Here is an 11,373-nt window from a genome sequence, read left to right on the forward strand (position 1 = left end):
ATTTCATCGCTTTCATTCGACAGCTAAGATTTATCCAACCATGGGAAGTCCCAAGGGATAAATAAAATCCCCCAATAACGTCATTCACATAATGTCATGATCACTTGCATCGTTTATTGTGTACGTTGATCTTGCCAACTTACATTTTGATGAATTTTATCGAACACACTCGGATTTTTTTTTTGTATCGTATACAAAAAAAAGAAGAACAAATAAAAAAAATAATGAGGCTAAGTGTAAGTTACAACAATGGCCAGTTTTCTGATAGTGATATTTATGTGCACATAATTACAGTGATTTTCTCCTCTATGTGGTCAATCACATCCAGCGACCGTGCTGATTCTTCATCTAATTGATCCTACGTTATTCACAGAGTCTGCAAGAGAAACATGTTATTGGCATCGGAAACGGGGGGAATACTGTTTAATACGCTAACACTGAAATCGTCCTTACAAAGATTCTATGTAGAGAGAAAAATTAATGTTTGATTGTCTTCTAGTCCATGAAAATAACTAATTATCACGAAAATTCTTTGAGTTCGATGACTCTAAGTCTATGAGAATGAAAAAAAAGCCAAAGTAATTTAAATTGAAAAAAATTCGGTCAAAGTGCCCCTAAAAGTTCATCAAATACAAGTCGATTCTGTACAACTTAGCGCGTTTTCATTATTCGTTAGATGATCTGAACACGTATTAAAATTAAACTAATTACTGTAAACCAACTTTTATTCGCGTGTGAGAAATTTTCGCGAGGTTAGCCAGAGACATGTCGTCGCGAATATTTCTTGCCGCGAATCAATCCTTTGTCTATAGTTTTTAAAACAATATAGGTCTGGATAAGGCTTGGTCGCGAACATTATTCGTCACGACCAGTTTATCGGCCATTTATCGTGAAATAAAGTCGCCGCGAATAAAAATTGGTTAAGCGTATCCAGCAACTAGTTCATTTTTGTGTCTTAGAATGCAAGCTTGACATCGGCTGTTGAACCGTTGTTCTATGATAAATACACTTTGACTTGAGGAGTTACGGAGTTCCTCACACATGAAAGATCTTATACAAGACGAAAAAATAATGTGCGCTAGTTTTGGACCAATCAATCAAGTTCATAAAACAACCAAAGTACCAAAACCAAACAAAATCTTTGAATACTTTACTACAGTTGCGATTAAGTTTGCTCTAGAATAATCTTTAACACCATCATCACCATCTCGTGAAGCAATGTGATTTGTTTACAGGTAAAAGTGGACAATCAGTCTTCAGTCGAAATTTACATTACAGTGTACGGGATTTCACGTTTTGGCACCGAAAATTGCAGAGTATTTTCTATCGCGTGGCGTAGATCTATTGATGCTGTTCTGCAGCTAGCCTAAAATTAACTATTTGGTATTGTTAAAAATGATAAAAATGCAACAGACAACAGATTTATTTAATAACTTCAAAAGTTTTCATATGTATTTATGAAAAATAATAGATCATAACAGGGTATCAAGTATTTCACAAAACATTCAACTGTTTTAGATAAAACATAACAGATCCAGAAACAGGGTTCAAATACATATACAACGAGTAATTTACAAAACATAACCACTGTTTTAAAGAAAAGATCATCTTTTTGTCGATATTATCATATACAATATGTACATGTATTTATTCCGACTGTGTGCTTCAATTGTTTTTATATTTACATTAATTTTAACCTTTTCCGATGTATTTTACTTTCGGTTTTGAATTTATGTCTTACCTTTACAATCATTTGTATGGAAAATGATAACAATTAAATTAACAACTGAATACACAAAACACAAACATTAGGTACTACATTGTATACTTAATTTCATGTACATACAGTCGATTTTCACTGTTTTTATCTTTGTTGTGTCATGTCAGAATTATATTATTAGAAATAAACTGTCTATATCGATAAACAAATAACAAAATATTAAATTAACAAGTGTTCTGTATGCTGTACTTTTTCATTATAAGAGATGTATTAATCTGTTATTAATCAACAAAACATGGTGCATGTATTTCTCAGTTGAAATTACAAAATGGACGAAATTTTTGAGGAAATAAACAAAGAAAGATTGCAAAATATTTGCAACCAATGCTAAGATTCTAGTAATGCTAGTAAACCATATTCAAAACAGGAAGAAACTGTTTATTTTGAGCTGTAAAACAGTCATGGCTGTAAATTGTTCATCACAACGGTCGCGTGCCTATTAGTCTTGCCCCCTTTTCACCACCCTTTATAATAGTATTTTAGTATTTAAGATTGGTTTGCATGTCAAATTTGCTTCCCCATTATTAACCTAAATACCTCGCTATCTTAGTTGAATTTTGCCTTGAGTTTGTTACGTCTTGAATTCAATGTGTGTCTCATTATACAAATATTTACGACATATTAAATCATCAAAATTGTCTTAACCTTTCAGTTGCTGTAATTTCATCAGCAACAGACCGTCTTTTTATGACTTGAAATAATGCTAGCATGGTAAGATTCGAACAATAATCAATATCGATACAGAATTGTTGAGACCCATTCTCCCTGATATTTACTACTTTACAGTTGAAACATCCTGACCCTCCAAGTTCCGAACAGCGGACAGTTTAAACAGTGCAAGGGCCAGAAGGAGCACTGCTTGGCGATAACGGAACGGTCTCAGAGTCTGAAACGTCGTCGTCATCGTTTACTTCAGGGCAAAGTTTCTCGCTCTCTTCGGCCTCCGTGGACACTTGACTATATACAATATCGCCATTTATATGGACGTCAGATATTGACTTGCAGCAAGGGCTGTTGATTTCTGTCGTGCTGTAAGATTCCCCACTTCCGGTTAATTGAAGACCTGTCTGCATGTCGTCAGTTGTAGTGTTTCCTGCCGAATTTACATTTCCGCCTTTCTTTGTCTCGATCGAATTCTGATTTTTCATCTCCAAATCATTCTGGTTGTCATTAATAAAGAGGTTTCCTTTAGCACACTGACAAATCCATTTTGAGATAGTTCGGCGGAATTCTATACTCATGGAGCAATATAATACAAAGTTAATGCTGTTGTTTATTAAGGCAAGAATATCCATTGTATCTCCAAGAGGAATGTACACCCTGTCAAAAAAGTCTTCAATGGTCAGGCTTAATATGAGCAATATACCTTGAGGGAGTTCTGTTACTAAAAATAGGACCATGACTATGAGCAGCATGATGGTGGTTCGAGAAGTATGTGGGCGATTCATGACGACCCCTAATTTAGAGAGCTTCTTGCGAGTCACACGTCCGTGATTGTCCAAGGTTTTTAGCAACAAAGCTCCGAAAATGATCATCAAGAAACACGGTATCAATTTGGCGACAATACTGTACAGAACGAAGCTGGAAAATACACTAATTTTCACCCGCGGCGTGCCAAGTCGAAGGTCGTCCAGAATGTATATGTTCTCTAGATTGGTCTCGTTACTTTTATATGGGACAAGCTTCGACGACATGTAATTTGGGATCAAAAGAAGAACTGAGCCCACTAAGACGACGAAAACGACTATACGGCAACGAATAATTCTTCGCATAGAAGTCAAATTCCCAGTTTCCGGCGACTGTATATGGATGTAGCGGAATATGGCCAAGGAGACCCCGAGCCAGATAGAAACGGTATGGGTGAGAGTGGACAAGTTAACGTAAAACAAAAGGAAATTCATCCATCCGTAACTATTTTTCCCTGGGGATAAGGAGTTGGGTGAATACTCGATATAAAAGTGTATAGCGAAGGGCAAGTATGCTGCCATAGTTATGATATCGAAAAAGGCTATCCATGTCAATATAGTGTTGATTGGTGTGTGCATGTGCTTTCTGCTCAGAACCGATATGTTGATGAGGTTTGTTGGTATTCCAAAACAGCAGACGATCAGGCTCAAACATCCATGCCATTCCCCATACCATTTGCTGTATTCTTCAAGAGATAGGGTCATTATCTGTAGAAGAAGAAAAAAAAGCCATAGTGTATTCTATTGTCATTTGTCTGTATATCAGATACCTATATGCTGTATTATGGTTCGTCATTAGCTTTGGTCATATTTCCTTATTGACCGTCACATTATCAATCAATTTTTGAACACAAACAGTCATCTCAAGAGTCATCATCATGATGAAAAAATGACAATAACAAACCGTGAACCATCTCAAAAGTCCATAAAACAAAATACAAATTCAAAGCAGAGAAACACGGACCTCCAATTAGATAGAGGTAGGATCAGGTGCCTAGGAGGAGTTAGCATCCTCTGCTGACCGGTCACACCCGCCGTGTGCTCTTTGTTGTAATCAGGAAAAAGAAAACGAAAAAGTCCGTAGACAATTGGGTGATTAATTATGGTCTAACAATCAGTATGAAATTTCCTTGGCTTACCGTGATAGTTTTGATATCGGATTATAAGTATATTAGAATTGTTGGACTTGACGATAAAATTCCTTTGATTTTCATACGACCGTTCGACTTTCAATTGGATTGCTTGGGATTTTCATCGTTATCTTTGAATACAAGGCAGGGTATTGTCTAGATCTTCCTTTTGATGTTGCATTTTTTCTTGAATTCGTATTACTTCTATAAAAATCCTTATTTTTTAAATGACAACTAGTACTCTAGCACTATGTTCCTAATTTCCGGACATTTTGAGTATACATGTATTTTACATGGTCTATTCCATAGCTAGAGAAATGATTTGATTTGATTTGATTTGATTTGAACATATTTTTATTGTACAAAAATTACAACAGGGATTGGACACAAGTTCAAAAACTTAGATCGCCCTCTCCCAATACAAGTATTTAATACAGTAAAAATAATGTATACGCAACATGTAAGGTCAACAGATCATTTGACAGTTATATATTATAGCTAGAGAAATGAACTGCTATAATTCATTAAGCGAGGTCTTTGAAAAAGGTAATATCTCTCAAGTACATGAACATTTTACCATGGATTTTTCTTAACCCAGTTCAGTCAGATGAAGTTTTTATTTGGAGACTCTTGCTATCATTTTTTGCTCGACATCAAAGAACATCTTTCGATCTTGTTTTCTCACATTCGCAGCATTTTTTCTTACAATGACAAAGATCACATAAGGTTCATTTAGCACAGTTCAGGCGTCAGGATCATGAAGCAATCTTAGACTTAAGTCAAAAATTGTATACAGTCTTAATGTCTCTTGATTGAAAGCACTGCATTAATTAAAATGCTTTTTAAAAGTGTATTGATATAAATTTGTTAATTACAATGTTCAATCGTCATATTTTATCGTCATATTAGGATAAAAAATAATTTTAAGCCTGAATGAAATTTCGACTTCAGTCTGAAATCTGCAAGTCAGCGTTATGCCAAAGATTTGGTTAAAGTTTACGGTGGAGATTCTGTAATGTAAGATATTTATGAATAGTAAATTGATAAAAAATTTAAAAAGTTTGACGGAGATCTCGTTCCGTTTAATGGCTGATCTATATTAGTTTTTAAATAACTGTTTCAACTTTCTTGTTTTGGAGTTAATTAATGTATAATAGCAGAATAATCTCTCTCTCTCTCTCTCTCTCTCTCTCTCTCTCTCTCTCTCTCTCTCTCTCTCTCTCTCTCTCTCTCTCTCTCCTGAGTATCTAACAAAGATAAATGACACGATTGTATATAGCGGGATTCCTCTCTCTTCCTTGTCCGTGAACTCATGTATAAAAATAAAATCATTAACAGAATCGACATGTTACAAAAGATAGAAGAAGTTCGTACATCCGCCATTTTTTACATTATTTGTCACCGTTAAAACAACCCCAGACAATCAGACAAGGAGTGAATTAAATGTTGATTTTTTTTTTTTTACTTTAACGGCGGAGTGTATCAAATGTTGATTACTGCTGTAGAGATTTTTTGCGAAAGGTTTGTAACCTTGTTGTACTTGCAAGTAATCAGTGTAGGTCAGATTTGATAAGCGGAATAATTATACATTTTATATATTGGATTATTTGACATTTTTTTGCGTATATAAAAGTTAGAAAAGCAAAATATTGATTGTCATTCGACAAATCTAATTAAACTTCTGGAAAACCCACGGCAATCCCTTTTGCTATGAATTAATAACTTTACTGCCCATAAACTGTAACAAATTTTCATACATGTATGACTTCTTTTCGATATTTTCTTACAATACAATTGGCACGAAAAGAAGAAGCCCCCTTTTTTCTCTTCAGTCATCTTTACGCGCAAATAGTTCTTTCAACGTGCCGTGAATCCTTTTAAAAAATTTATGTAATTATGGGATGGAATAATGCATCTGCTCACTCTGAACCAAGTGAGACCAGATTTTGATGCTCTCGGAAATCAGATAAGGAATGATAAATGTTTATTTGGAAAATGGGAAACAAATATCTTCTTTTAAACTTTTATTTTTTAAATTTTTAATGTAAGATTGTACTTAAAACAAATTGATTTAAATCCTGAATGATAAAAAAAACCTTAATGGTATAAGTATATTGTAATCCTAAATTACCTACTAATGATACTATTTCAGCCAGAAAAAAAATTATAACATAATATAATGAAAGATGAAGGTGAAAGATCCCCGTTAAATTAGCTGTCACTTTACAAAGAGGCATTGACCTTTGATTGTGAACTACAAGTGCCGGGATCACGTTCGATGCTGTGACCAGCAATAAGGTTTTTCTCATAATTTTTTCTTCATATGGCTTTGGACGAGCACTCGTTTTATTTTTGGTTTCTCTTCTTCCTATTTGCGGCATCGCTCCATCTCTCCAAACCATCTCTCTCTCTCTCTCTCTCTCTCTCTCTCTCTCTCTCTCTCTCTCTCTCTCTCTCTCTCTGGGAATAGTTAGAAAATATTTTTTTTGTCCTCACAATGAGACTGAAATAACTGTTCTTTGTTTGGCAGGCGACAAAATCGATGCAATAATCTTGTTCAATTTCGGGATGCTATCCCAAAAGGAAAACTAAATTGCAATGCAGTGTCAAATGTGAGCTTGCAAAACACCTATAAACTTCTTACTCCTTATTCTTATTATAGAAAATACATAACCGCACCGCAGAAGTATTGACACGCAAATTCAAGATGAGAAATATTACTGAAGCGGCAAACCAAATCATTTCAAGCCTTCTTCGATTTGCATAGTTTAATGAGGCACATGTTATGATTCCCTTGTGGTATTTAAAAATAAAGAATATTGGAAAAATTTCCATTCAAAGAACGAATCAAATGCATATCTTCCGGTATACTTGTATCTATTTTGTTTTTGATGTATTGGTACTGTCCTTTAAAGAAAATAGATTCTTTAAAATCAAAATCCGTACCAGGTACATGCTTTTTTGAAATTTTTAAATTTTTTTTTGAAAAGTAGTACATGTACTGGGGTACTATACCCGATAATAGACAATGTACATACGTGTAATATAGGAGTAACCAGGCACTCCTGATGAAAAAATAAAACATTGCTTGCTTTGTAACAAAACCAGTTAATCAAACATATTTTGGTACCATTTTTAAAATCCTTAGAAGGTTACTTAACGATTGTATCTTATTTTAACATGTTCAACAAAATCAACACTTGATTTCTTAGTTGTTTTGTTGTTCACACTTGTTGCAGATTAATAATTCTAATTGACTACGAACAAAAACAACACATGACTTAAAGGTATGATAATTTAACACGTGATTGTCGAACATGTGAATCTTGCAACTTAAATGTAATTGAAGATGAGTTCCATTTTTAACTTATTTGTCCATCACTTCGTTGTTAAAGAGATAAGTATATTAAAAAATACTACTCCCGAAAACCAAATGTCTATAAAGTTATACAGTTATTATCTACCTCTAATACTAAAGAATTGTGTAATTTAGGTAAATATTTATATTATGCAAACAAGCAACGAACTCTTCATGTGAATTATCCAAATTGATTATGCACACTTTGTTTTCCTTACTGTTTATTTGATATGTATATGTTCATATGTATAACCTATGAGACATTTGTCTCTTGGAATAAAGAACTTGAACTTGAACTTTATATCTGAACTGATTTGTTGTTCACACTGGTTGCAAAGTATTTACAGTACAAATAGGGGTGCATTAAAGTAATTCTTTTAAGAATGTCTTCGTTTAAAGACATCCACATCCATCCGTGGTTTGCTATTGAAAATTACTAATTTTGATCGCATTTAATCGACTACGAAGTCTGGACTTAAATGAGACGAGTCCTACTCTATCTAGATTCTTTGGTGTCAGTTAAATGGCCGATTTTGGGGGCGATGGAATATTTATTAAAGCAGTCTTTTGAGAATTAAAAGCTTCAAATTCAAAACTTTTTTAATTTTAGAATTACTTCTTTGTAATGTTAACTAGACCTTGATGATCTTCATTATATACATTTTTATACATTTGAATTTTATTTACCATACATTTATTGCCTTTCAAAAATAAGAATTTCAACTGTTATCTGTTTTTTTAATTGTACACAGCATATTTTAGTGAAAATCCTATCTGAGTGTAATCTTTGAAGCATTCAACTTAAATATATTGAAAACCTCCTTTTTGCATGAATTTGAAATATTTGTTGTCATCTAAGATCGCTGTTCACGAATCAAGGATTCTACGTTCGTCATTTACCAAACTGACAAGCAAGATAAAATCGCACACACGTTTGATGAAAGTGATAATAGAATTCTTATAAATGTTCAAAATCATTCAATAACTATGATATTGTAATTAATTTTATCTTTGGTATTGTGGTAATTAGGATACATAATAGTCTGTCCTCCATAATTCTACTTTTGTCAATCTTCATGGTATATATTGTTAAATTATTTCTATTAACTATTTATTTACTACCTATCTATTTATCATCCCCTCGCGCAACTTGTTGCGAGGGGGATATATCATCGCTGCTGTGCGTGTGTGTGTATGTGTATGTGTGTGTCCATTTCATCCTTTTTAGCAAAATTTAAAGAAAACCCTCGCATACATTTGTATCAAATTTCGTACACTTCATAAGCATGTTTAAAGGACAAACCCTATTTATTTTCAAGGAATTCCGTTAATATTTTTAAAGATATCGTTAAAATTACAACACTTAGAAATTTTATGTACGACTTCCGGTTCGTGAAAGTAAACATTTCAAATCAACAACTTGATATTTTGTTGGATGTAAGCCCTGTAAAGGTAAGAAGCAAACATTTTTGAGAAATGGGAAGTTAAAAGGAAGTCCAAAGTGAAAAACTGAAGCAAGCAGGAGATTAAGTTCACTGACCCTAATTTAATCGAAACAAGCAGCCGTCTGAGCCGAATTTCGGGCTATAATTAAAGAATTACTTAGAGAAGAACAGGTTCATAATTCAGAAGAAACCTAGACAAATATCGTCAACGTGATTACCCGGGAATTCATTTCATGTTAATCAATGAAGATATGTTACTCTTTTTAAAATATTGGGGTTAAAATTACGACATGTTAACTCGAATTTTCTCATAGAGCAGACTATAAATCGCCAGACCTTAGCTACGTTTTCTTTTCAATATGAAACTTAAATTTGCCTACACTAATTGTCTACATGCGTAATGTATGTCACTGGATAAAGAGAATTTATTAAACTATATTACTAATGTTTAACACGTTTGTGGTGTGTTTTCCCTAGTAATCAGGTAATGGGAGCAATTGTACAACCACGTAAATGCGCCCATCCCCAATGGACAAACACAGAGCGTGCATGGGGATAGGAATGAACGAAATCTTTTATTTCAAATGGATTTTAACAAGTTAAATATATGGTCTCTTCAATTACGTGTTCATTTCTGAATAATGCATTTCCCCGCAAAATTTTTTCATTTCGCGAGGGGATGCTCCGCTTTGTGGTGCCCTTGTTTTATAAAATGTACCTCTGAATTTCAAACTGTCTATACTGTTTTATGATTTGAGTGAATAAACTGAATTGAATTGAATGGGTATTTTTAAGCTAGAAAAAATTTTTCCAAACAGTCATCATGATAAGGTGTCCCACTTTTCAGATGTAATGCGAAAAAAAAAACCACGGGAGATTTGCATTAAAATGTCAGTCATTAGCAATTAATAGATACAAAAACGAATGTTCACTAAATTATACAACAATTTTCAGAATTTACCCTATCTATACCAGTAATCAAATTTAAAGATTATGATAACATGCAACTGAAAACCTTGATGAGCAAACGTTTCGGATATCAAGAAAACACAATTAAAAAAAAAATCATGTTTCAAAGATATAATGTACATCTTAATATGATTTTGTAAAGCTTTGTAAGCCATAAATCTGAAAAGGTTTTGCCGTTGTTATCATTTATTTCTAAATGCACTAGTTTCATAGTCCTTTTTGTAGATACTACAGTAAGCCTCAAAGCAGTCATAAATTCATTGTTGTGTTTATTAGTCTTACCTAATACGGATTATTGAATATCCGAACAGTTAATCCTGTAGTATTTAGCTGTATATAATGCTCTTCAAATCGTCCAAAAACGATCACATTTGACTTCAGCCATTTTTCAAAACAACGCTTCACAGCTGATGTGGTAAAGGTAAGAAATCTGAAGAAAACATGTCCAAACATTACAAAATATCAGCAATCATTTGAATTGTTTGATTATTTCTTATTAATTAAATTGATTCTAAAAAAAAATGCAATTTGTAAAATTCAATAAAGAATTTTTTTTTTCGAATTAACACGTACCAAAAAAAAATGCTAAGCCCCAGGTGTGTACACACAAACTTATTGCACAAGTACTCAGTAAGGAATGATACACAACGCGAAGCTGCTCAGAAAGACATTGCTTGCTCCGTGTAATATTGATGCCTTGCATTAATGAAGCTCTCTTTTCTAGCGACAGAGATAAGATCTATTGGCCAATTCCATTCTACGTTTGCCGTGATGTCAACTGATTTCGATCTCTCTATGCAGATTCAGAGTTCAAGAGCTAAGCTGTGAAAACTCCGAGTTAATGTGGATTGAGAACTATTTTTTTGTTACCAGGCCTCTCAGTAAAGTTTTATTTTCATTGTACAACTCGTATATGTATTTGGATGTATGTTCAAGCAAAGTATGTGTAATCGAAATGAGGAAGTATAGGAGTTATAATTTGGTACAGTATTAATTGCGACATATATATGTAGTGTACAATTAAATACAATAAAAAAGAACGTTAGAAAAATTTTAACATGTTCTCAAGAAGACTTAAAAAGACCGACTGCTTGAGCAACAATTTTTTTTGTGAATGCTATATGCAGTAATTTATTTCACGTTCTAAAAACCATTTAGGGGGAAGGGGCGGGGGTAGCATGATTCGTTCTGAAAACAATTACTAATGAATTGCTTCTTATGTGTA

General features: G+C 33.4%; 1 protein-coding gene across 1 annotated transcript; it reads right to left on the reverse strand.

The window, feature by feature from the left end:
• Positions 1–1,422: 1,422 nt before the first annotated feature.
• On the reverse strand, positions 1,423–10,867 carry LOC105321825 (G-protein coupled receptor dmsr-1). The gene is made up of 3 exons (XM_066079141.1): positions 10,722–10,867; positions 10,431–10,578; positions 1,423–3,954 (listed from the first exon to the last, which is right to left on the reverse strand). The coding sequence occupies exon 3, from the start codon at positions 3,949–3,951 to the stop codon at positions 2,608–2,610; it is 1,344 nt and encodes a 447-aa protein (XP_065935213.1). The 5' UTR covers positions 3,952–3,954; positions 10,431–10,578; positions 10,722–10,867; the 3' UTR covers positions 1,423–2,607.
• Positions 10,868–11,373: the final 506 nt, after the last annotated feature.

The sequence above is a fragment of the Magallana gigas genome, chromosome 3 (assembly GCF_963853765.1).
Source record: "Magallana gigas chromosome 3, xbMagGiga1.1, whole genome shotgun sequence".
Lineage (NCBI taxonomy): Eukaryota > Metazoa > Mollusca > Bivalvia > Ostreida > Ostreidae > Magallana > Magallana gigas.

What these genes read in the sequence shown, in the direction of transcription:
- LOC105321825 (XM_066079141.1), bottom strand. Translation starts at nt 3,951, where the DNA reads ATGACCCTATCTCTTGAAGAATACAGCAAATGGTATGGGGAATGGCAT.